Genomic DNA, 23,905 nt, shown 5'->3' on the forward strand with positions numbered 1-23,905 from the left:
TAAAACTCTCTACAATAGAATATTAAATATTTTTGCAAAAATTGATAATTTATAAGTTTATCAAATTTTCGCTTTATTGATTAATTTCATGCTATTTTTTTTCCCTAAATTTTTATATGCCAAATATTAAAAATATTCTTGTAGTCGGTACTGGTGGGATTGGAAGCGAATTGGTAAAATTATTGTATTTATTACCAGAATCTCAAATTTCTTTAATAGATTTTGATACTATTGAATTAACGAATCTTAATAGACAATTTTTATTTACAAATAATGATATAGGAAAGTATAAATCTGAAATAGTAGGTAATAAAATAAGAGAAAGTACTAATTGGAAGATTACTTCATATACCGATTCCATTTATAATTATGATTTAGGATTTTTTAAACAATTTGATGTCGTTTATAACTGCTTAGATAACAACGAAGCACGAACTTATGTAAATACAAGATGTTACCTTGGGAGTGTAAAACTTGTGGATGGAGGATCTGGGGGATTTAAAGGACAATCTTGTATTTTTGATTATACAAAAGAATGTTTTGATTGTCTTCCAAAACCAATACAAAAAAGTTATAATGTTTGTACGATCAGAACATTACCAACTAAATTTGAACATTGTATTGAATTTGTAAAAGAAACGTTTTTTAATGGTGAGTATAATTTCAATAGTCTAATTAAAACGGACAATATGTCACTTTATTCAGATTTTATTCTAAAACTTACAGTTAATAATGAAAATAATATAACTCCTTACAAAAAAGATATAATTAAAATTAAAAAGTATTTACTCAAACTAAAAAGAAAGAATCTTAATGTATTGTCTTATAATAAAGATAATATATACGAATGTAAATTGTTATATAAATTGTCATGTATTAGATCCAAATCTGCAAATATTGAACTAATATCTTTTTTTGATTTTCAAAGTATAGCTAACAATATTATTCCTTCTTTATGCAGTACAAATGCCATAGTAGCTTCTTTAATGATTTTGAGTGAACGGAATAACACGCACTATTTTTTAACACACAACAAGAAATTATTTATAGGATTAGATCCGGGGGATAAAAATAGAGATTGTCATGTGTGCAGTAAAAAATGGATTGTTCTTAACATTAAAAAAGATTCTATGGCTATTGAATTATTTGATTTTATTAATCATCTTTTAAATGTAAATATAAAATATTTAATGACAGAAAATGGAAAATTTTATAGTAAATTTCCAAATAATCTTGGAGATAAACTAGAAATAAATGTAAATAGTGTTGGTACACTTGGATACAATAATGAAGAGATTTTAAAAGTATATTTTAATGAATTAGAGGAATCTTTTAGAGTTATTAAATAACTTTTAGTACAAACAAAACATAATTAAATTTATTTCTTACACACTTTTTTTAAAAGTTCTTTCATAATTTTATCTTTCTCTTTTACTTCTAATTTCTTTATTTTTTCATCGTATTCTTCCTTCTTATGTTTTTCTACTAATTTTATGTATTCATCCACTTTATTTTTTAGCTCTTCGAGTAGTTTAGTATTTTTTTTTATCTCTATATCTATTAAATCCTGTGCATCTTCTTTGGCTTGTTTTATTATGCTTTCGTATTTCCTGTAAGCATCCTCTAACATTTCTTTTGCTTCATTTTCGTATTGTACTAATTTCTTTATACTTTCTGTAGACATTAACCCCTGTTTTGTTAGATGCGTTGCATAAATTTTTATAGATTTATGTGTTCAAATCTAACATACAAAAATAGTAATGTATTCAAATATTACTAACATTTTATTATAATTTTTTTTTATTTTTAGTTTTTTATTGTTTACAAAACTATTTTATAATTTGTAAACTTTTATTTAAATAAAAATTTTTTGGCAAAGAAAATTAATACACTTCTGCAAAATTTTAAAAGCAATAAATGATAAGATTTTTTTAAGAACATGTCAAATATTTCATTATTTATTCTTTCAATATTTTAAATTGGTTTAGTGCAAATTATATATTTTTGTTAAATGGAGATTAATCGATTGTAAATGTAAAAATCATTAAATAGACATTTTTATAAAATTCTAGTTTTTAAAATTTAAAACTAATGAAACTAAAATTATTATTGAAATATTTAAACATAAATATTAAGATTTTTAAGTAAATCGAGTGAAAATTTTATTAGGCAAAAAGAACTATTTAAATCTACTACAAATCTTCAATGTAGCTATGTATCTTTATTTTGAACATATAAAAAATAACAATAACTTACTAAATTTCAATTATTGGTTTTTTAAATTCATACCACAACTCTAAAAATACAAGCTCATTATCTAAATATTTTTCATTAAACGAAGATGCTTTTATTAAATAAATGTCTTCTTCCTTTTGTTTATATATTTCTATACAAACATCTTTAGACTTATAACACCAGAATTTATAAACATTGTCACTGGCAAGTGTATATTGAAATTTATCGACAAAATAAGTAAAATCATTTACAAAGTGTTTTTTTTTATCAACATAAGATGATTTTACACTTTTACACAAATATTTTCTAGTTTTATATTTTTCTATATAAGTCTCTTCTATAATGCAGAATTTATCTTCGTATTCTCTTAAAATTACAAATCTGTTTTCATTTCTAAAAACTTTTTCTGTAAAATCAAATGCAGTGAAACTGTAATTATCAACTAATTTTCTTATGTTCTTCGTATACGAATATATTGAAAACTCAATATTCTTTGACATAAAATAAGGATAAAAAATTATCCCTCTAATGTCTAAAAATCTACATTCTGATAAGTTATCATCGGCTCGATCTGAAAATAGTTTACTTTGCCTGACTAAGAAATTTATGCAGCTAATTAGAGCATCAAAAGATAAAATTATTAATTTAAATATGGCGGCTACTGAACTATGTGTTCATAAAAGAAGAGTGTACGATATAACAAATGTTTTGGAAGGACTAGGCTTACTTAGTAAATGGTCTGTAAGCAGTGCAAGATGGATAGGAGGAAATATTGACGATCATATAGGCAGTGAAAGTGAAAATAAAGAAAATGTTGTGTCTAGCAGTGGAAAATTTATAACACAGGAAGAGAAAAATCTTGATTTACAAATAGCTGAACTAAATAGTAAAATTGAAGAAATGTCGCAAAAACAAAGTAATCTTGAAAATGCTTATGTAACTTTTAACGATTTACAATCTATACCAAGTTTAAAAGATAAATTAATTTTTAGTATTAAGGCACCATCAGACATGGTAATGGATATCCCTAAATATGAAAAAGGAACATATAAACTGCATCTTACTTCAGAAGCCGGTAACATCATGGTATACTATGTATCGGACGAAGTAGTAGAATAAATAAATTATTTGTAATACTTATTTAATTTATTGCCTAGAAAGTATAAATCAATTAAAAAGAAAATGTAAATCTTCCTCGCTTATTTTCTCAACTGCAGCATAATTACGCTCTACAGACGATTCAAAAAGTGCCTTTTTCTTTTTTTGTAATTCTAATATTTTTGATTCTATAGAATTTTCAATAATAACTCTATGAATCTTAATTGGTCTATGTTGTCCAATACGGTGAATTCGATCCATAGCTTGCTCTTCGACTGCAGGATTCCACCATAAATCCATAAGAAATACATTATTGGCTTCAGTTAAATTTAATGCAACCCCTCCAGCTTTTAGAGATATTAAAAATACGGTAATATTGTGATCAGTATTAAATTTTTCAATTGCTGCCTTTCTCTGATTAATAGGCATATTTCCATAAATGACAACACATCGAAATCCAGCACGTTCTAACCTCCAGCGTAAAATTTCTAAAAAATTAACATATTGTGAGAATACAATACTCTTTTCTAAATTATTTTTATTAGTATTTAGCTCAGTTAGTTTTTGAACTAAAAACTCAATTTTTGTAGAACTTGTCCAATTTGTCGGATCTAATTGTGTCTTAATATTATATTCATATACTTGATTTAGATCAATTGTTATTTTAACTTTACATACAGGACATTCTGAAGTTTCGAGCAAAAACATTCTAGCTTCTTCGCGACAAAAAATATGTTTACATTTAGAAATAATAGGATCATCGCATTCTTCATTACAAAACCCGCAGATAGGTAAATCACTTAAGACATTCTGATTGTTTTTATACACTAAATAAGGATGATTAGCAGCTAGTCTCATTTTAAGTAATAAATCAAAAATATGAGCATAGTTTTTAACTACCTCTCCTCTAAGATTATATTCGTCAAATTTGCTTTTCGTATTCGAATATAAACTAGTGTAAAAATCCAATTCTTTTTCGTTAAAAAATAATCTTTCAATAAAAACGACTTTACTCGGCAGCCCCAACTCTGCTTCAATGCCTAATTTAGTACGCCTTAAAATAATATGTTGCGTAAAAATATGTAATTTATCAAAAATAGCTTTTCCTTCTTCGGTAAATCCCAATTCTTTAATTGGCGTTGCTATATTACGATTCCACCACCCAAAATGTTGAGCCGAAAAGTGTCCACATACACAAAATCCTCTCGATGCAAATTTGTCTTTTTCGTTGTATCTAAGCCAATACATAGAATTACATGAACATTTTTTGCAAAAATAATATGAATAAGGATCTAACTTTAAAAACTTAACTAATGAAAACAAATCACCAACCTTGTTTTGTACAGGGGTACCAGTAAGACCCCATCGGAAGTTTGCTTTGAGATGTGAAATAGCAGTACTAGTATTACTTCTAGAATCTTTTATAGAATGCGCTTCGTCTAAAACTATTCTTGTAAAATCTATAGAATATAAAAACCCAGATTTTCGTCTATAATCGCTTTCGACAGTTCCATAAGTTGTAAGAATAACGTCAATTTTCGAATTTAAATTACGTTCAAATTTTTCAACAGTAAGCTTTTCACGGCCATGATTTTTATAAACATTAAACATACCGGGTGCATGTTTTTCAAATTCTTCTATCCATTGATTTACTGCAATGGCTGGTACAATAATAAGATTGATATCTGTATTCATTCCTAATAATAATAAACCTATTGTTTGTATTGTTTTTCCCATCCCCATTTGGTCTGCCAATATACCTCCTTTAATAAAACTATTTTCTCTACTTTTCATCCACGATATGCCATATAATTGATAGTCCATTAGCTTAGTTATCATCCCAAAAGGACGACTCAACGTTTCTACGTCAATGTTGGTCATAGATATAAACGATTTTTCATTTAGCACTTTGTGATTTCCAAAAATAATTTTGTTTTCTTCAGTTCGTCTCTCCATCTTTTTTTCTTCAATAGGTGTAAGTTTTCTAAACTTCATATTTACTACAGTGTCCTCTTTATAGATTTGAATGTCATGTCTTGGATCAATTTTATTTATATTAGACATATATGGGGTAATCACATTATAATAAATATATATTTAAATGTAAAGTGTTATAATAATAAATTAATCACAGAGATATATTGAAAAAATATTTTTAATAAATTTTATACAATTTTAAATATTTCATTTGTTTTGAAATTTACTCACATTTTTTTCTCCTTCCAAAAATAACTTTTGTGTAAAATTTACAATAATATGAAAGAATATTGAAAAAATAAAATTACGTTTACGTAAAAAAATAATTAGAATAATAGTACAACTGTAGAGTTTTTAAACAAATAAAATGATCAACAACTATAGGTTATATGTATATAGATGGATATGTGTCCAGTGATAAAAAAGAAAAATTTATGAAAATTTTTTATGCTTAATATTGATTATAAAGTGATAAACTTTCTGTTTCACATGCTATCAATTTTTGTAATTTGATTAAAGTTTATTTTAATTACATTGGAGGTTTAGTTGATTGATAAAGTAAAAAACACTTTTTTTTAATTTACATTAACTATATCAAATTACTAATTATTTTTGAATTTAAAAAAGTTGCAAGGTGATAAAAAATAACTTGTTGTAAAGGACGTAAATATTTGATATTAAAAGTCAAATAGAATGTAAAAAACAAGACCTTAATATTGCTTGCTTGTGCTAAAAAACATTATTTTGTAGATTTAAAGTTGTTTTACTTTTTTAAAAAGAAGATATTACAAGCGCAGCGGTTGATATATGAAAGATTTAAACGTTACAAACGATTTTATGTCATTATGTATTTAACTATCGTTTTTATATAGTGACATTAGTCTATTTAATAAATTTTAATATTTTTTTTATCTTGCATTGCTTTTTCTGATTTAGCTGGCGCAATGCATTTAAATGCTTTGCAAACATAAGATAAAATTATTGCTTTTTAGATTATTGTCCTCTTTGTGTCATTTGATAAGTTTAATTGTATCTTTTTTTTACTACGTATTAAAAAGCAGATTTTTAATACATTTCTGAACTTAGAAGCTCGTAATTTACTTAGTGATTATAAAACATATTAAATTTAATATACATTTTTAAAAGGCTGTTTGCCTTTATGAAAGAAATACAAAATCGAGCATACAGCGAAAAAATTAAAAACCTATTCTGTTCATCAGATAGTATCAGGCGATTATGTAGAAATAGGAGTCGATATTACAATAAAAACCTACATTAAAATTGATAATAATAAGTGTGGCATCTTAATAGGAGAGAAGAAATTAAAGGAAATACTTATAGTTGAAAAAATGTGTCACATTACTTGACAATCTCCAACAAGTGGAGCTCGAAAAACTACGAAATATGATTGTTAGCTAAAGTTTTAAGGTTAAACACAAATAATTTTATGTTTTAACATAAGATAGTATAGTAACAAAATATTACGCAAAATACAGAAGGGAACAAGAAATATTAGTCAAATTGAAGCATTTCCAATCAGCGACTATTAAAAAAACTTTTATATTCTTTTGCTGAAGCAATTAAGAGGAAGTGACATGATTGCTTAAGGCGAGAGGAACGAAAATCAACATACAAAATAAACTAGTTTGATACTGAAATGGAGAAAAATAAAGGAAGAACCCTTACACGCAAATAAATAAAAAAAAGTATAGAGTAATTATAATGCTGTAAAAAGATCACTAAACAAAAGAAAAAATATTTTATAACAACATCTAATTATTTCTTTTTTAGATGTATTTAACAATAAATAAATTATATAAATCTCATTTTTTTTATAAAGCAGCTTTCTTTACTATTTTCGTACAGAGTTAAGGTTTATCTTTTAGGTTGGTAATCTAATTTTTTTTTTTAGAATCCCTTAATGGCCAAACAAAAATTCGGCTTAACAGTTAATAAAGCTGAAAATTTTTCTAGTTGGTACACACAAGTACTTGTTAAAGGAGAATTTCTTGATTACTATGATGTCAAAGGGTGTTACATTCTAAGACCTAACGGCTATTTTATCTGGAATGAAATAAGAAAGTGGTTTACAAATGAAATAGAAAAGTTGGGTGTAGAGGAATGCTTATTTCCTATGTTGATACCTAAAACATTTTTGGAAAAAGAAGAATCACATATTAGTGACTTTTCTCCAGAGGTTGCTTGGATAACAAAATGTGGAAATGAAGTTCTGCATGAACCTGTCGCAATAAGACCCACGTCTGAAACAGTTATGTATCCATCTTTTGCCCGATGGATTAGCAGTCATCGAGATCTTCCTCTTAAGGTCAATCAGTGGTGCAATATTTTACGGTGGGAGTTGCGAGGTACAACGCCTTTAATTAGAAGTAAAGAAATTCTCTGGCAAGAAGGACACACAGCTCATATCGATAAAGAAGAAGCAGACAAAGAAGTTTTAGATATATTAGATTTGTACTACAGAATGTACAAAGAATTATTAGCTGTGCCTGTTATAAAAGGACTTAAAACAGAAACAGAGAAATTTGCAGGTTCTGATTACAGTACAACTGTTGAAGGGTTTATTCCACAAGCGGGTAAAGGAATACAAGCTGCTACATCGCACCATCTTGGACAGAATTTTAGTAAAATGTTTGATGTTAAAGTACAAGTAGATGATGGTGTATCAGATTTTGTTTATCAAAATTCATGGGGAATGACTACCAGATCGTTAGGAATTGCAGTAATGATACATTCTGATGATAAAGGATTGGTTTTACCACCTAAAGTTGCAAAAATACAGGTAGTTATTATACCATGTGGTTTAAGTGTTAAAACTAGTACTGAAGATAAAAATAAATTATTAAAAGTAATAAACAGAATAAAGAATCAGTTATTATTCTCTAAAATACGTGTACATATAGATGATCGAGACAATGTTACTGTTGGATATAAATTTAATCACTGGGAGATAAGAGGTGTTCCAATAAGAATTGAAATAGGGCTTAAAGATTTAGAAAAAAATGAGATGTGCATTTATAAACGAAATACAGGTACTAAGAATCAGTATACAATTGATGATAATGTTACTGAAAAAATACAGTTACTTATTAATGATATACATGAAGAAATGTACAATACAGCACTTAAAGAACAAGAAAGTAAAATTTTATATATTAATAACATTTTTGATTTCGTAAAAAAATTAGATGAAAATTGTATTTTAATGACACCTTGGTGTGAATCTTCGCAGTGTGAAGAAAAGATAAAAACTATGAGTACTAAATTTGAAGATGAAAAAATTTTGATTGCAGGTGCTAAATCGTTGTGTATTCCTTTTGAGTCTAGAAAAATTGAACACGAAACTTGTATTATTTGTAAAAGTGCTTGCAAGAGATACACTTTATTTGGTAGAAGTTATTAATAAAATTTTGATGTTTTAAATCGTTTTTTTAAAATATTTTATTAAATGCAGTAAGTTTTTATTACTTTTTTATGACTTTTAAAACATATGAAATACACATTGTTTATCTAAAAAAGTGTAATATACGATAAATGTATATGTACTATGATTTAAAAATTTGTTTCTTTCATTTCTTTACACAAAATAAATATTCAGATTCAAACTTTTTTTATATATTGATATTAATGCATAAACAGTTAACATCAATATTTTTTAATGAAATTTTTTAGAGAAATTTAAAGCCCTGAAAATGTTAGTAAATGAAATAATTATACAAAAAATTAGAAAACTTTTGGATTCTGCCATAAAATCTAACCTTAAGAGTAAATCTTTGTACAGAAAAATTTTAACAGAATTTACTAATTATAAAGTATCAATTACAACAAAGACACAAATAAAAAATATACCAAATGTAGGACAAAAAACTGTAGATCTTCTTCTCAAACACATAAATGAAGAATTAAAGAATCGTATTGATAATTTAAATGATTTAGAAAAATATCAATTATTATTGGATATAAATGATTATAATAGAATTAAAGATAAATTAACAGAATATAATACCAGTGTAAATGCTTTTATTTCAGATATTTCAGATTCTGATATAAGTATGATCAATATAAACACTAAAGATATTAATTCAACAGAGGCTGTATATTCTCCAATTTTAAAGAGAAAAAATACGCAAGTCCGCAAAGAATACATTCCAGGGTATAGAACAGGTCCATATGCTATTTTAAAGGCTTTGTGGATAGAAGATGGTACTACAAAACATAAAATAATTTTTATTGCTAAAAATTATTCTAACGCTGATTTTGATCTAACATCTCGAAATTCAGCATGGTCGGGTATGAAAACCTTGATAGACAAAGAACTTGTTTACAAAGAATCTGGATCAAAAAAATATTTTTTAACTCAAAAAGGAAAAGATTTAGCAAATCAAATATTTAAAGACACATCACTTATTAATAATGAAGAGGAAGATTTAGTATTAGTAATTGACTCAAGAGAAATAAAAAGTCGAACATGCAGATCTTTTTTTCAGAATTATTTTGACAGCAAAGACATAAAATATGACACAAGACTTTTAGAGGTCGGAGATTTTGCATGGATAAAAAACGAAATGATATGTGATTTCATAGTAGAACGAAAATGTGGATCAGATTTCGTAAGTAGTCTATCAGATGGAAGATTTAAAGAACAAAAAAATAGACTTAAGGATACGGGGATATCAAATATATTTTATATTATTGAGAATTTGCAATCAAAAGATTTTAAAAATATTTCAATAGATTATGGATTTTCGTGTATTACATCAACAAAATTAGAAGGAATTACAGTTATAGAAACTTCTGATATAAAAGAAACAGCTAGTGTTATAGAGCAAATACATAAAAACATTATGGACTTAGACGAAAGTAAAATTAAAATGAGTTATGGAAGTTTTATAGAAAAAGGTACTAAAAGTAAAAATACTGATGTTAACCAAATATTGTTATATTGCTTTCTATCAATATTTGGAATTAATGCCGAAAAAGCAATAAAACTTTCAGAACATTTTAAAACACTCAATAATTTTTATAAAACAAAAAATAAAGAAGAACTAAGAAAAGAATTGCGTGATGTGAAATTTTGTCTTTCTAAAAAAAACATAGAAGACATTATTAAAATAATGTATTGTACTAAGGAATAGATTTAATAATCATTTAAAAATGCTCTTTTGTATAAAGACATGTAAATCTTATCATTTGATGCAATAGGATGTGAAAAATAGGCTTTAAAGGCCCCGTGCACACCTAAAGGCTTTTTTATAAATCCATGTGATCTACCATTTTTAGTGTATAATCCAATTTCTTTGAAATAAAGAACTTCTTCTTTACTGTAAAACATTCTTTTAACAGTACAAGATCTCTTGTGAATTTTAATAGGCAACCCTTGCAATACAATTTCGTCATAAAGTTTTCTATCTTTTATTCCAAGATTCATTCCTACCATTTTAAAGGTCCTTATAGAAGTTTCTTTTAGCAAATTACTTTCAAATATTAAAATTTTATGTAAATCAAATGACAATGGTGCTATAAAGCTTATAACACCAGTATCTAAAGATTCCTCTCTTTTATGTAAATTATTGTTATTTAATTTTGTCAAAGTAGGTGTCACTTCTATAATTTTATACCCTAAATCTACCAGCAATTTTTCACCAGTTTTACATTTACCTTGAAAAGAGTAATTATGTATAGTTTTAAAATCTTCAAATTCATAGTATCCAAACATAACAAAGATATTGTCATGTATGCTATCTGTAAGTTTAAGTGTTATTTCTACCATTTGATTATCAGCAATAATGCTTTTTCTATTGACTATAATTTTATTTACGTGTTTGAAATCTTGAAAAAATATTAAATTTTGATAATAATCTGGATATTTGTCTGTAGGAAGCTCGCATGTAGCAATATTTTTTATTCCTTTATATTCTTTATATTTATCAATAAGTGATGGATATTTATTTTCTTCTTCATCTTCACTATAATATTCGTCAGATGAAGTACTTTCATCATTTTCTAAAATTTGTTCTTCATCTATTACTTCCATTTCTGTATCATCAATATTAGTTACTGTTTTAAAATGTGATTTTTCATCATCAGTCATTCCTAGTTCAGATCCACTATAAATTTTATCACTTTTAATATTAACCACTGTTCCTTCATACTTTCCATTAATAATAACTTTATCAGTAAGTAGTCCTTTCTTCATAAATCCTTTAATGACATAAATATTATCTGATCTAACATCTATTGATAAAGGAATCATAAAAGGTCTTGCGGATATTTTAGTAGAAAAACTTCGAGCACACAAATAATTAAATAATAAAGACACTTCTACAACTTTCTGATCTGGTAAAAATTTGTTTACAAACTTCTTACATGATTTAATATATTTTTTATCTAATACTGTAAAAATACAACTGGGAAGATGTCTTTTTACAAGTTGTAATACTTTTTCATTGATAATAATAGAATTAACAACAAAAACGACCAAATCACTACATCTTATTATATAAGCAGTTTCTATGTCAGTAAAATGCCCAGTATCAATAAATAAGAAATTATGCATTTTTTTTTTATAAAAATATAAATTTGTTAATTTGTTGTTTAAATATTCCTCTTTGATTTTAGACATATCACCACCTAAATTAATAAAAGATATTATTTTGTAAGGACCGTGTTCAGAGTTGTAAATTGATAGTTCTTTTTGTTTGTTTACTAATTTATGTTCGTTTTTCATTTTATTTCTATTTCTTTTATCTTTAATTTTCATATTATGGAATAAAAATTACCGAATTTTTAAAAAGCAAAAATATCAAGAAAATGTGATGATAAAATAATAAAAAATTTTACTAAAAAAAGAAAATTTCTTCAATTTTTTTTTATAAATTTTGTTGTCTATAAGTAAAAAGTTATGTTTTTTATATTCCTCTAGTGGCTAAAAATAAATTGCAATTTTTTTACTTTACTGAATGTTTGTTACCCTTAAAAGTAATGTTAAAATCTACATCAAGGCAATTTCAGGATGTAAACGTAAAAAACCCAGAAACGTATTACAACTACGAACAGTATAAAATTAAAACGGGAGAAATAGAAGATTATCGCATAGCTTTTAGATTAGGACGAGGTAAATATTCTGAAGTATTTGAAGGTAGAAAAGGAACAGAAAGGGTTGTCATTAAATTATTAAAACCTGTAAGAGAATCAAAAATTAACAGAGAAATCTTAATTTTAAAAAATCTAAATCATGAAAACATAATAAAACTACAAGATGTTGTTATGGACAAAGATTCTGGAACTTACTCTTTGATTTTTAATTATATAAAACACGATGATACAATAAAACTTTTTGAAACCTTTGATATCAACGATATACGGTTTTATGCCAAACAGATTTTAGAAGCTTTGAAATACGCACACTCCAAAGGAATAATGCATAGGGATATTAAACCTCATAACATAATTATAAATCAGAAGAACAAAAAATTATTGTTAATAGATTGGGGACTTGCAGAATTTTATCATCCTAACAAAGACTATAGTGTACGTGTTGCTTCACGGTATTATAAAAGTCCAGAATTACTTCTAAACTATCCTTATTATAATTATTCACTTGATATTTGGTCATTTGGATGTGTTTTGGCTGAGATGATGTTTAAAAAAAGACCACTTTTTAAAGGAGAAAACAATGCGGATCAATTAATGCGAATTTGTAACAGTCTTGGAAAAAATGACTTTAATATTTATTGTAAAAAATATGACATAGAACTTGTTTGTTTAAAAGACACGCCAAAAGAGAGATGCGATTTTGAAGAGTCTCTTCTTGTAAAAAGTAAGGATTATAAACTAGCAGTTAATTTACTGAATAAGATTCTTGTATATGATCATATTGAGAGGTATACTGCTGATGAGTGTCTACAACATTCTTTTTTTAATAAAATTGATTAATTTACACCCTTATGATTATTAACTTAAAAGTTCTTTGTTTTAATAATTTTTATATTCAAGTTGATGATTCTATTACCGTTAAAGAATTAAAACGTCTTATAGAAGCTAAAACGCAAACGAGAAATTTTAATATACAAAAAGAAAATAGATATTTACACGATTTACTTGATTTAAACACATACGAATTTAGTAAAAATGATTGTATTGAATTGGTGTACGAAAAATAAAACGTTTTTAATAGCCCTTTTCTGTAAAATGTCAAAAAAAATTATAAATGAGAAGATTAAAGAGGAGAAAAGACTTGCAAAAACTGCTGCTAATGAAGCTATTCTTTATGAAATGCTTAACACTGAAGAAAGTGGGTATATTGATACTGGTAATCTTACTAAAACTTACGAATTATCACAAGAATACATAAAAAATAATATCAGCCAGAAAGTAAAAGACTTATGTTTTAACTTGAATATGAACATAGGGCCCATTTATTGTAAATATACACGTGATGGCAGATATCTTAATTTACGTAATAATAAAGGATTTTTTTCATCGTTAGACACACATAAAATGAATCTACATTTTGAAACAGATATCGAAGATACTGTGTATGATTCTACTTATCTTCATAATGAGGATTTTATTGCACTGGCTCAGTCGAATTGTGTTTTTATTTATAATAAACAGGGTGTTGAGGTGCATGCAGTGAGAGATAATTCTAACGCTAAACATCTTGAATATCTACCTTATCATTTTTTATTAGTATCGGCATCTTCTGATGGTTTTTTAAAGTACCAAGATACCACAAATGGAAAAATTGTTAGTACAGTTCATATTAAAGATAAGTATATTACTAATTTAAAACAAAATAAAGCCAATGCGCTGATTTATACGGGTCACAAAAATGGTGTAGTTTCTATTTGGAGTCCTAATTGTAAAAATTATGTGTCAAAGATGTTGTGTCATAAAATTGCCATCAGTGGCTTGGAAATTGATAGATCAGGCACTTATTTGTATACTACAAGTATTGATTCAAGTATTAAAGTTTGGGACATTAGAAAACTTTATGAACCAGTTAATACTGTTAAATTTAGCAATTGTTTTACGTCTACCTCTTTGAGCCAACATTCAGTTTTGGCCGCTTCGTATGGAGACAAAGTAGCTATTTTTAATAAATTAAATATAGCAAATAAAAAAGATGTCATGTATTTGAGACATCGGGAGGTTGGTAAAAATATTACTAGTCTTGTATTTAAAAATTATGAAGATATTTTAACTATCGGTCATACAAAAGGGATTAGTAATATAGTTGTACCAGGAGCAGGAGATCCTGTATATGACACATTAGAAGATTCACCTTTTATTACAAAAAGACAAAAGCAAGATAAAGAAGTTAAAATGTTACTAGATAAGATTCCATATACATTTATTGGTAAAGACCTACTAGCGATAAATGAAAAGATAGAGTCGAAGGTATCTAAACCAAAGTATAAATATGTTGAGGAAGAAGATAAACTTAAAATATTGCTATCTAAATATTTAAATAATAAACAATGATTTTTTCTTGACTCTTTTATTTGGTTATAATGTTAATAAAGATGCATTACTGTTTATACTGAATTCACACAAAATTCGTTTAATTGTTAGAAATTTGTTTATTTAAGAGTTAAACGTATGATTTTCTAACAAGATGTAAATCATCTATACATTAAATACTAATACACTCTTTTTTATTTAACTTATTAAAAACTTTAACAACATTTCTACTGATATATTTTTTTTATTATCATACCCTATGAATATTAAAGACATTGTGAATGTACGTTTTGAAAATCCAAAATTTAAATTTGATGGTAAACGTATGCGAGTTTTACAAGAACGTAAAGTAGTTGATTGGAGCTCAGCACTAATTCTTCAAATGAAAACAAGATCATTAGACCCAATTATAATTAATCCTAACTACCAATTATCTAATCAGATTATTAACCTTAAATCGCCTGATCAATGTTATAATGATCTATCTTATGCCATTACCACTAAATTTGAGCATCTTAGCATGAATAAAGTACGATCACCGGTTCATATTGTGCGATGGACACCCGACGGAAGAAGATGTATGAGTGGAACTGCCACTGGAGAATTTTCACTGTGGAACGGATACGGTTACAACTTCGAAACCATTCTTCAGGCACATGAATCTGCTGTGCGAACAATGTGCTGGTCGCATTCAGGATCATTTCTTGTATCAGCAGATAATCTTGGATGTGTAAAATATTGGCATCCTTCTATGAATAATATTCAGGTCTTTCAAGGACATGAAGAACCCATTAGAGATATAAGTTTTTCATATAATGACACAAAATTTTGTACAGCAAGTGATGATTCTACAATTAAAATATGGGATTGTAATGATTCAAGATGTGAATCGGTTTTATTTGGTCATAATTGGGATGTTAGAAATGCTCAATGGCACAAATATAAAAGTTTAATAGCTAGTGCAGGAAAAGACAACTTGATAAAATTTTGGGACCCAAGAGCAGCCCATGAGCTGTATACCTTACATTCACATAAAAGTACTTTATTAGCTCTTAAATGGTCTCTTAACGGAAATTATTTGCTGAGCGGAGGCAAAGACCAAATTGTTAGAATTTTTGATATACGAAATATGAAAGAGGCTTTTGCACACAGAGATCATAAAAAAGAAATTACTTCACTTGCTATACATCCCATAATTCCTGATTATTTTGTAAGTGGTTGTGGAGATGGTACAATTTATCACTGGCAGATGTTTAATGAGACACCTATGGAAGTCGTTACAAATGGACATGAGTTTACAATTTGGTCTATGGAATTTCATCCTGTAGGACATACATTGGCTTCTGGATCTATGGATAATACAGTAAGATTTTGGATAAGACCAAGACCTGATGATGGAAAGGTTGTTAATGAGGAAGAATTATAAATTATTTATGTTAAAATAAAATAGTGTTTTTTTTATAGTTGCCTTTTACTGTTTATACACCAGATACATTTTTTTTCTGTTATTTACACCGTTTATTATCTTTTGTTTTTACATCTAAAACTGTAAATATTTTTTTTTCTTTGTATCCCAAACAATGGAGCCTACACATTATGATTTTATAATTCTAGGATCTGGATTTGTAGAAAGCACTTTAGCTAGTATCTTAGCAAATGAAAATAAAAAGGTAATAGTTTTAGATAGGAATGATGTCTACGGTGCGGATTTGGCTACTCTTCAATATTCTCAATTAGAAGATTATTTTGGTACAAACGTTAAACATCCCGACTTAATGACGCTTAATAAAGATTTTTGTATTGATATAACACCTAAGCTTCTACTTGCAGATTCAGATGTCGTTAAATTATTAATAAAATATAAAATTGATGATACCTTAGAATTTGTAAATATTCCTGGCTCATTTATTTACAAAAATAAACTTCACCATGTTCCGTGCAGTGAGGCACAGTCTTTAAAAACTGGGCTTGTTGGATTTTGGGAGAAATATCATGTTATGAAATTTTTTTGGGATGTCAAAGCTTATGGTGGGAATCCAAATTCTTATGTGTTTAAAAAAACGATGAGGGAAGAATTTGCTAAATATGGATTAAGTAAAGATGTAATTGAATTTATTGGACATGGTATAGCTTTAAATCTCGATGATTCATATTTAGACAAGCATCCTAAAGAAACATTTGATAAAATATGTCAATATGTTAAATCGTTAATGTCGTTTGAAAGCACTCTAAAATCACCTTATATTTATCCCAAATATGGTATATCGGGAATAATTCAAGGATTTATTCGTAATGCTTGTATACATAAAGCTGAAGTGATGCTTAGAGCTGATATAATAGATATTAATACAGAGTCTAATACTATTAAAGTTATAGAGCCTGTAGATAAAAAAGAGTTGTGTATAACTGCTGATAAAATTATAGCAGATCAAAGTTATATACAAATGCACAACGCATCATACGAGGTTATACGAGGAATATGTATTTTAAAAGGCGAATCTGAAATTACAAAAAAAGCATCTTCATCGCAAATATTATTTTTGAAGTCTGAATACAAACGAAAAAACGATATTTTTGTTGTTATTTTAGGGAAAGATGAAGAAGCTACGCCAGATGGGTATAAAGTGGCAATAATTAGCACAGTAAAAGAGACTAGTGACCCCGAAAAAGAAATTCTGCCTGTAGTATCTAAACTTGGCAATATTGTCAGATCATTTGTTGAAGTTAGAAATGTTTATAAAACTGATGACTATAAGAATATTTTGTTTACAAAAGGCGTCGATGAATCTACGCATTTTGAATCACTTTTTTCTGAGCTGTGTGATATATGTAAAAAGTTAGATATAAAGTTAGATCTTAATTAAAAAAATTTATAAAAATCATAAGTAATTCTTACATTTGTAAAAAAATTTTGCAATAATTTAATTTGTTAAAGTATACGTGTATTAATTGGAATAAAAAATTATATAAATTAAAAAATATTTAAAAACAAAGTAAAAAAATAACTATTTTTATAAACACAATTACTCTAAATGTAATTTTTTTAAATTTCAGCTTGTATATTTATAATAACAAATATAAAAAATTTTATCTACAATGCTTTGTTTAGGAGATGACAAATACTAAAATTTTTAAACATTATGTTTATGTAGCTTACAATTTTATTCTAAAAGCATTGTCTACAAAGTTAATACAAAAAAAGCATTTTTAAATTTACCTTTTTTTTATAACAACTGATGAAATAATTGAAATCTTGATCAGCCAGATAAAAATTAAGTTGCAATATTTGGTGATTAAAAAAGTTCTTTTTAATTATATTAGTATTAATTCGGATGTAAATTGATGTTTGCAAATAAAAAATATATCAATATTAGCAAGTAAAAATAACTAGTTTTAAAAACAAAATAAATTATGATATTTATTTTATAAATAAAAGATTTTACTTTTCTTAACTTAATTCATCAAACAAAAGCCTAGCATTGTTTTCCGCCTCTTTTATACATAATTTTAGTGTATTTAATAAATTTTCTACTGGTCCATTAGAGTATAAATTTATGATTTGTTTTTTATTGAGTAAATATGCCAAATGTACCTGATAATCGTTTTCTGTTATTGTCGCAGAACACAAATAATCTTTTACTTCTAATTTAGCAATTCTTGCAACAATAGAAAATAAATTAAGATAAACAGAAAATGCATCAAGCCCCTTAACTAACTCAATAAATTCTATATGTACTTGTGTGACTGCGCATCTACAAAGAATTAGATAGTCAATAATGTCATGAATAATATTTTGTTGTCTAATGTTTGACTCGTCTTTAAAAGATACCTTTATAAAAGGTTCTGATTCCAATTTTTGTGTAAATGTTAAAATACAAACAATTTTAGAATAATCAGTTGTTATAAAACAACTATATTTTTCTTTTACTGGATTTCGTATAGATTTCATTGGAGGGTATTTTTTTGCCCATTTTATGGATCTAACAACTGTAACTGACATTCAAGACCACTTAGGAAATTTAAATATTTCTGAAAAACCTACAATTTTTATTGTAGTCGGTATGGCAGGATCTGGTAAGACTACTTTTTGTCAAAGATTGTATTCGTGGATATCAAGTGAATATTGCAAGATTGACACTAAAACAGGTCTTAATTCCTACATTTACTCTATAAATCTAGATCCAGCGGTCGTTAACACTAAAATGCCTCTAAATGTTGATATCAGAGAGCATATAGATTATTATGATGTTATGGAAAAATATAATTTAGGACCTAATGGTGCTATAACAACATCTTTGAATTTATTTTTAATAAATATTGAATCACATTTTAAAGTAAAAAGTAATTTTGTGATTGTAGATACACCAGGCCAGATAGAATCTTTTACTTGGTCTTCTCCTGGTTATGTTTTACGTGATTTTTTTAAAAAGATTGGTAATGTATTAATGATTTATGTTGTGGATAGTGAAGTGTCACAAGATTTCTCTGTTTTTATGAGTAATATGATTTATAGTATCAGTCTAATGTGTAGATACAGTCTTCCTGTGCTTTGTACATTTAATAAATGTGATATTATAGATTCTAATAAAATAGAAAGTTGGATACGAGACTATGAAGCATTTAGAGAAGATTTAGATGAAAATGATAATTCTACACCTTTGTTAGGATCTTTGGCTTTACATTTTGAAGAATTTTACAGTGAAATTAATACAGTAGCTGTTTCTAGTAAAACGGGAACAGGAAAAATAAACTTTTTTAAAGCGATAAATGACCTTGTGAGTAAAAAAAGTAAGAGTGACTTATGAACATTTATATTTTAATAAACTTTAAATATTTACAACATTAATTTTTAAGTTTAATTAGGCAGGTTTTTAAAATTTTATAGTAATTTGGTAAAATGGTGTTTCGAAATATAAATTATCTTTTAAAATATTTTTATTTTGTTGTCTTTAACTACAAAATAAAAGTAAACATAAATCAATCGACATGTGAAAATCATAAGTAAATTTATATCAAAGGTTAAACATACATGGCAGCTCATTATTTTTAAACTTACCCAAATAACAAAGTATCTTTAAAAATAATTTTGCATTTTTACCCCTAAAATGTTTGAACACGCAATTGTCTTATTTATGCTGTTTAATGCATTAGTAGAAATTTATCTTACACTTCGAAATATTATTTCATTATTTAAAGAAAGATCCAAAGTCGCTAAAAGTTTATCAACAGAAGAGGAGTACAAGCAAATGCAGGATTACAACAAGGATAAATTTTTTTTCTCAATTTTTAAATGTATAATTTTAACAATCAAGGAGGTTATTATTGTTAAATACAGAATCAATCAGCTGTTGTATGATAATTATTTTAGAAATTCTTACATGAGTCAAGTATTTTTTTTTCTAGCTAACTATAACTTAAATACTATTTTTGACATTCCTTTTCGCTTGTACAGTACATTTCGCATTGAACACATTCATGGATTCAATAAGATGTCTCTTCTTTTGTTTTTTACAGATCTTGTAAAAAGTACGTTAATTTTTAATATAATCTTTTTTTTTATATTACATGTTGCGCTGAATCTTATTTCAAGTTATCTAAACTCATTTTGGTTATATTTGTGGGTATTTATGTCTATCACACAGCTTGTCATGGTAGTAATTTATCCTGTTTATATACAGCCACTATTTAATAAGTTTACTGAACTTGAAGAAGGAACTTTAAAAGAGAAAATTACTAGTCTTTGTAAAAAGATAGGATTTAAAGCATCTAAAGTTCTAGTCATGGATGGATCTAAAAGATCTTCTCATTCCAATGCGTATTTTATAGGTCTTTTTAAAGAAAAGAGAATAGTGCTTTATGACACGTTAAAGAATCAAATGGATGAAGATGAGATACTTGCTGTTCTTTGCCATGAATTTGGCCATTGGTACAAAAGTCATACACTTAAGCTTGTTTTTTGTGCCTTAATTCAACAATTATTTTATTTTTGGTCTACAAATCAGTTACTTAATAACGAGTATTTTAGCAAGGCATTATTTTATCAGAATGAACCACTGATTATAAAGTTAATGTATGTTGTTTATTTTTTAAATATTGCAGAAATACCTATCTCTTTGTCTAATAATGTTTTATCGAGAAGTTTTGAAAGGGAGGCAGATGTTTATGCTGTTAAACAGGGTTATGGAAAAGAGCTTTCTAGTGCATTAGTTAAGCTAAGTAAGGAAAACAAAGGTAACTTATCTCCTGATAGCTTGTATTCTACATTTTACAACAGTCATCCTACTGTTGTAGAGAGAATGCAATTAATTGAAGATGAAATGAAGAAAATTAAATAACTGTTAGTTTTAGTAGATTTTTTTATTTTAAAATTTTTATTTTTTACCCTTAAAATGAGTCGTAGATATTCCAAAGCCGTAGGACTTGCTGCATCTCTTCCTTTGGTAGTTAAAACTGGTAAATATAACATTGGGTTTAGAAGTGCATTGAAAAATATTATAAATAAGAAAGCAAAGTGTGTTATCGTATCAAGCAGTCTTCCTGCTGTTAAAAGAAAACAGTTAGAATATTACTGTGTTCTTGCAGGTGGTATCCCACTAAAATTCTATGAAGGTACAAATAATGCATTAGCTAATTTATGTGAGTTGAAGTATAGAACAGGAGTTATGACAGTTTTAAATGTAGGAGAATCAGATTTACTTACAGAAAAAATAAATTAATTATTTTTATTAATATATTATGATGTATTGTAAGTTCTTGTATCACTTTTTATTATTTTTGTTTTTTATCCTTTTTTTATGGAACCGCAAAATTCTTCTGAAGTTCATTGTATCCTTGCAAAACTAACAGATTACGATAATCTTCTTAATGTACATTTACTTGAAAGTGTAATAGATACACACAAAAGAAATGTAAAAGACAATTCTAAGGTGTTACAAGACATTGCTAACAATACAGAAATTTTAGAGAAGAAGATTTTAAATGTGGAGAATGAAGTTAGTAAAATTAAATTGTCACATAACAAAAATAATGAGAAATACAAGATTGTCAACGGTGAACGGTTAAAATTAGCAAAGAGGTTCGTAGATTTAGAAAATGAATTTAGTAAAATGAAAAGTGAATTTGACGATCTGGATGTACTAATAAAAAAATATACAGATGAAATACGTTCAATAAGTAAACCTTCCTTTAATCAATTATATCTTGAACTTATTAAAGGATTTGGTTTGGAGTTTATAAACGATGGGAAACATATCTGTAGAGTTAGAAATACAAGAAAGAAATGTTATATAGATACAGAATTGGATGGGAATGTACCACTTTATAAAATTTGTAATGAAATATGGGATAGTATGCAATAAGTAATAAAGTTTATTACTATTTACTCTTTGTTTAAATATTTTATATTTTTTAACAGCTTTTATAGAAAAAAAACATTAAGATTGCATTGTAATAAAAAATCCAAGTTAAAAAATAAAAAAAAAAATGTTTAATTTAATTTGTATTGCAGCAGCAAAAACTTTTTTTTCTTATTTAATAATTAGTACAATATTTGTTAAAAATACATAAAGCTTAGTTTTTGTATGTTATATTTTATTCTGTACAAAATATGTAAAGTATAGTTACACAATACAAGCAAAAGTTTTTAATAGAATCACAAAAATATATTTTTTAAATTATAGTAGAAATTTTTTTTCCTTTACATTGCATGTTCCCATCAGCACATGATCATTATCAAAGGCTTGTTTAATCAATTCTTTTGTTTGCAAACAATTTTTCGAAATGATAAATCTGTAACTTCTCTTTCTCATATTCAAATTTAAATTAATTTGGTCTGTCCTTGAATATAAGATTTGATTACTTAAATTTAGAAAATATTCTTAATATATTTTACACATCTAGAAATACGTGAACTACGGGAAGGATAAAAACGGACTAAAATTAAACATAAAAAACGTTCACAAAATAGCATTGTTCAAATAAATTTCATAAACCCGACAGTACGTGTGTGTAAAAAAAAATAGAAACAATGCCTTCTATATTCTAAGAAAAATAAAAATCTATTTTATTAACTAAATAATAATATTAAATAGTCATAACACAATTAAAGTGTCGTGGTTTTCAGGGAGTGTGCCTGTTGCAAAAAAACATTCGATGATGTCACGAAAAAATCTGTTAATTTTCAAGTTAAGAGTGTTTTTACAATAAAAGGTTCTATTGGTAGTAAACTTGCGGATAGTAGAAGGTTTTTGGTTACTAAAACTACTTTGACTCATGTTGTTTAAAAAATTTTCTTATTTATATTTAGGTTGATTAATGAGCATTCTTGTTTTAGAAATGCACTATTTTTAAATTAAATTACTAATATGCGCGACGGATAAATTCAATAAAATAACATTTGTCTATTCTAAAAATGTGGTATGTGAATTATACAACATAAAGTATACGTTTTTTTGCTAAAATCATGTTATTTAAAAAGGAGATCTTTAAAAAAACTCATAAATTACGAATTTTTAACCTTTTAATTAATTTATAAAAAGTTTGTATATTATTGAATAAAAGTAAATTCATAACAACTGCTTGTTTCTTTTTTTTCTTAATTTCTCTTAAACGTCATAATTTACCAAATCGGGTATTTATTTAATCATCGCACCGTGTCATAGACAGGTTATCTTTTAATTAAGTAATTATTTAAAATCTAGAATAAGTAAGTCATTAAATAAAAAATAATGGCTGTCCTTAATTTATAAAAAAAAAGTATAAAATAAGAAACTATTATAATTATAACAATAAGCAATTTCTATGTTTAATTCAAATATTTTAAATTAAATAATTAACTTAATTAATTTCTTCGTAATTCATTCAAACAGGAATACATCTAAATTTATAAATAACTTTGATAGATTAACATTGTTATTGTTTATTAATTAAAAAATTGCCTTAAAGTTTAACTTAAAAATACCCCTAATGAATTGTTTATTATTAATTTCGATAATTTTTGCTTGTAACGATAAACCAAAATATAAACTATACGATGAAATTTTACAACATTCAAGTAAACCAAATTATACAATTGATACTGCGAATGAATCAATTCATGTTGTTATAATTTGCA

The 23,905-nt window shown here is 26.3% G+C and overlaps 19 protein-coding genes across 19 annotated transcripts; 13 read left to right on the forward strand and 6 right to left on the reverse strand.

The window, feature by feature from the left end:
- Positions 1–116: 116 nt before the first annotated feature.
- Positions 117–1,349, forward strand: AAJ76_1800039009 (ubiquitin-activating enzyme; the record flags this gene model as incomplete). The annotated part of the gene is made up of 1 exon (XM_024474285.1): positions 117–1,349. The coding sequence occupies one exon, from the start codon at positions 117–119 to the stop codon at positions 1,347–1,349; it is 1,233 nt and encodes a 410-aa protein (XP_024331287.1).
- Positions 1,350–1,378: 29 nt separating this feature from the next.
- On the reverse strand, positions 1,379–1,684 carry AAJ76_1800040576 (hypothetical protein; the record flags this gene model as incomplete). The annotated part of the gene is made up of 1 exon (XM_024474286.1): positions 1,379–1,684. The coding sequence occupies one exon, from the start codon at positions 1,682–1,684 to the stop codon at positions 1,379–1,381; it is 306 nt and encodes a 101-aa protein (XP_024331288.1).
- Positions 1,685–2,255: 571 nt separating this feature from the next.
- AAJ76_1800041627 (hypothetical protein) lies at positions 2,256–2,735 on the reverse strand (the record flags this gene model as incomplete). Its single annotated transcript, XM_024474287.1, has 1 exon — positions 2,256–2,735. The coding sequence occupies one exon, from the start codon at positions 2,733–2,735 to the stop codon at positions 2,256–2,258; it is 480 nt and encodes a 159-aa protein (XP_024331289.1).
- Positions 2,736–2,763: 28 nt separating this feature from the next.
- AAJ76_1800041656 (transcription factor e2f) lies at positions 2,764–3,354 on the forward strand (the record flags this gene model as incomplete). Its single annotated transcript, XM_024474288.1, has 1 exon — positions 2,764–3,354. The coding sequence occupies one exon, from the start codon at positions 2,764–2,766 to the stop codon at positions 3,352–3,354; it is 591 nt and encodes a 196-aa protein (XP_024331290.1).
- A 48-nt stretch (positions 3,355–3,402) lies between these two features.
- Positions 3,403–5,397, reverse strand: AAJ76_1800044289 (dna repair protein rad16; the record flags this gene model as incomplete). The annotated part of the gene is made up of 1 exon (XM_024474289.1): positions 3,403–5,397. The coding sequence occupies one exon, from the start codon at positions 5,395–5,397 to the stop codon at positions 3,403–3,405; it is 1,995 nt and encodes a 664-aa protein (XP_024331291.1).
- A 1,834-nt stretch (positions 5,398–7,231) lies between these two features.
- AAJ76_1800046124 (prolyl-trna synthetase) lies at positions 7,232–8,731 on the forward strand (the record flags this gene model as incomplete). Its single annotated transcript, XM_024474290.1, has 1 exon — positions 7,232–8,731. One exon carries the CDS (start codon positions 7,232–7,234, stop codon positions 8,729–8,731), a length of 1,500 nt encoding a protein of 499 aa, XP_024331292.1.
- Positions 8,732–9,020: 289 nt separating this feature from the next.
- On the forward strand, positions 9,021–10,463 carry AAJ76_1800047913 (crossover junction endonuclease mus81; the record flags this gene model as incomplete). The annotated part of the gene is made up of 1 exon (XM_024474291.1): positions 9,021–10,463. One exon carries the CDS (start codon positions 9,021–9,023, stop codon positions 10,461–10,463), a length of 1,443 nt encoding a protein of 480 aa, XP_024331293.1.
- A 2-nt stretch (positions 10,464–10,465) lies between these two features.
- On the reverse strand, positions 10,466–12,088 carry AAJ76_1800050980 (twenty s rrna accumulation protein tsr1p; the record flags this gene model as incomplete). Its single annotated transcript, XM_024474292.1, has 1 exon — positions 10,466–12,088. The coding sequence occupies one exon, from the start codon at positions 12,086–12,088 to the stop codon at positions 10,466–10,468; it is 1,623 nt and encodes a 540-aa protein (XP_024331294.1).
- Positions 12,089–12,309: 221 nt separating this feature from the next.
- On the forward strand, positions 12,310–13,263 carry AAJ76_1800051202 (casein kinase ii subunit alpha; the record flags this gene model as incomplete). The annotated part of the gene is made up of 1 exon (XM_024474293.1): positions 12,310–13,263. One exon carries the CDS (start codon positions 12,310–12,312, stop codon positions 13,261–13,263), a length of 954 nt encoding a protein of 317 aa, XP_024331295.1.
- An 11-nt stretch (positions 13,264–13,274) lies between these two features.
- On the forward strand, positions 13,275–13,490 carry AAJ76_1800052167 (hypothetical protein; the record flags this gene model as incomplete). Its single annotated transcript, XM_024474294.1, has 1 exon — positions 13,275–13,490. The coding sequence occupies one exon, from the start codon at positions 13,275–13,277 to the stop codon at positions 13,488–13,490; it is 216 nt and encodes a 71-aa protein (XP_024331296.1).
- Positions 13,491–13,518: 28 nt separating this feature from the next.
- On the forward strand, positions 13,519–14,814 carry AAJ76_1800052411 (wd40 domain-containing protein; the record flags this gene model as incomplete). The annotated part of the gene is made up of 1 exon (XM_024474295.1): positions 13,519–14,814. The coding sequence occupies one exon, from the start codon at positions 13,519–13,521 to the stop codon at positions 14,812–14,814; it is 1,296 nt and encodes a 431-aa protein (XP_024331297.1).
- A 238-nt stretch (positions 14,815–15,052) lies between these two features.
- AAJ76_1800053945 (wd40 domain-containing protein) lies at positions 15,053–16,219 on the forward strand (the record flags this gene model as incomplete). The annotated part of the gene is made up of 1 exon (XM_024474296.1): positions 15,053–16,219. One exon carries the CDS (start codon positions 15,053–15,055, stop codon positions 16,217–16,219), a length of 1,167 nt encoding a protein of 388 aa, XP_024331298.1.
- A 154-nt stretch (positions 16,220–16,373) lies between these two features.
- Positions 16,374–17,657, forward strand: AAJ76_1800055266 (rab gdp-dissociation inhibitor; the record flags this gene model as incomplete). The annotated part of the gene is made up of 1 exon (XM_024474297.1): positions 16,374–17,657. The coding sequence occupies one exon, from the start codon at positions 16,374–16,376 to the stop codon at positions 17,655–17,657; it is 1,284 nt and encodes a 427-aa protein (XP_024331299.1).
- A 584-nt stretch (positions 17,658–18,241) lies between these two features.
- On the reverse strand, positions 18,242–18,742 carry AAJ76_1800057634 (hypothetical protein; the record flags this gene model as incomplete). The annotated part of the gene is made up of 1 exon (XM_024474298.1): positions 18,242–18,742. The coding sequence occupies one exon, from the start codon at positions 18,740–18,742 to the stop codon at positions 18,242–18,244; it is 501 nt and encodes a 166-aa protein (XP_024331300.1).
- Positions 18,743–18,767: 25 nt separating this feature from the next.
- Positions 18,768–19,598, forward strand: AAJ76_1800057660 (conserved hypothetical atp binding protein; the record flags this gene model as incomplete). Its single annotated transcript, XM_024474299.1, has 1 exon — positions 18,768–19,598. The coding sequence occupies one exon, from the start codon at positions 18,768–18,770 to the stop codon at positions 19,596–19,598; it is 831 nt and encodes a 276-aa protein (XP_024331301.1).
- Positions 19,599–19,898: 300 nt separating this feature from the next.
- Positions 19,899–21,128, forward strand: AAJ76_1800058791 (caax prenyl protease 1; the record flags this gene model as incomplete). Its single annotated transcript, XM_024474300.1, has 1 exon — positions 19,899–21,128. The coding sequence occupies one exon, from the start codon at positions 19,899–19,901 to the stop codon at positions 21,126–21,128; it is 1,230 nt and encodes a 409-aa protein (XP_024331302.1).
- A 54-nt stretch (positions 21,129–21,182) lies between these two features.
- Positions 21,183–21,509, forward strand: AAJ76_1800060075 (60s ribosomal protein l30; the record flags this gene model as incomplete). Its single annotated transcript, XM_024474301.1, has 1 exon — positions 21,183–21,509. One exon carries the CDS (start codon positions 21,183–21,185, stop codon positions 21,507–21,509), a length of 327 nt encoding a protein of 108 aa, XP_024331303.1.
- Positions 21,510–21,587: 78 nt separating this feature from the next.
- Positions 21,588–22,151, forward strand: AAJ76_1800060480 (hypothetical protein; the record flags this gene model as incomplete). The annotated part of the gene is made up of 1 exon (XM_024474302.1): positions 21,588–22,151. The coding sequence occupies one exon, from the start codon at positions 21,588–21,590 to the stop codon at positions 22,149–22,151; it is 564 nt and encodes a 187-aa protein (XP_024331304.1).
- Positions 22,152–22,466: 315 nt separating this feature from the next.
- Positions 22,467–22,601, reverse strand: AAJ76_1800061493 (hypothetical protein; the record flags this gene model as incomplete). The annotated part of the gene is made up of 1 exon (XM_024474304.1): positions 22,467–22,601. One exon carries the CDS (start codon positions 22,599–22,601, stop codon positions 22,467–22,469), a length of 135 nt encoding a protein of 44 aa, XP_024331305.1.
- Positions 22,602–23,905: the final 1,304 nt, after the last annotated feature.

This window comes from Vairimorpha ceranae (assembly GCF_000988165.1).
Source record: "Vairimorpha ceranae strain PA08 1199 chromosome Unknown NODE_18, whole genome shotgun sequence".
In the NCBI taxonomy this organism is placed as follows: domain Eukaryota; kingdom Fungi; phylum Microsporidia; family Nosematidae; genus Vairimorpha; species Vairimorpha ceranae.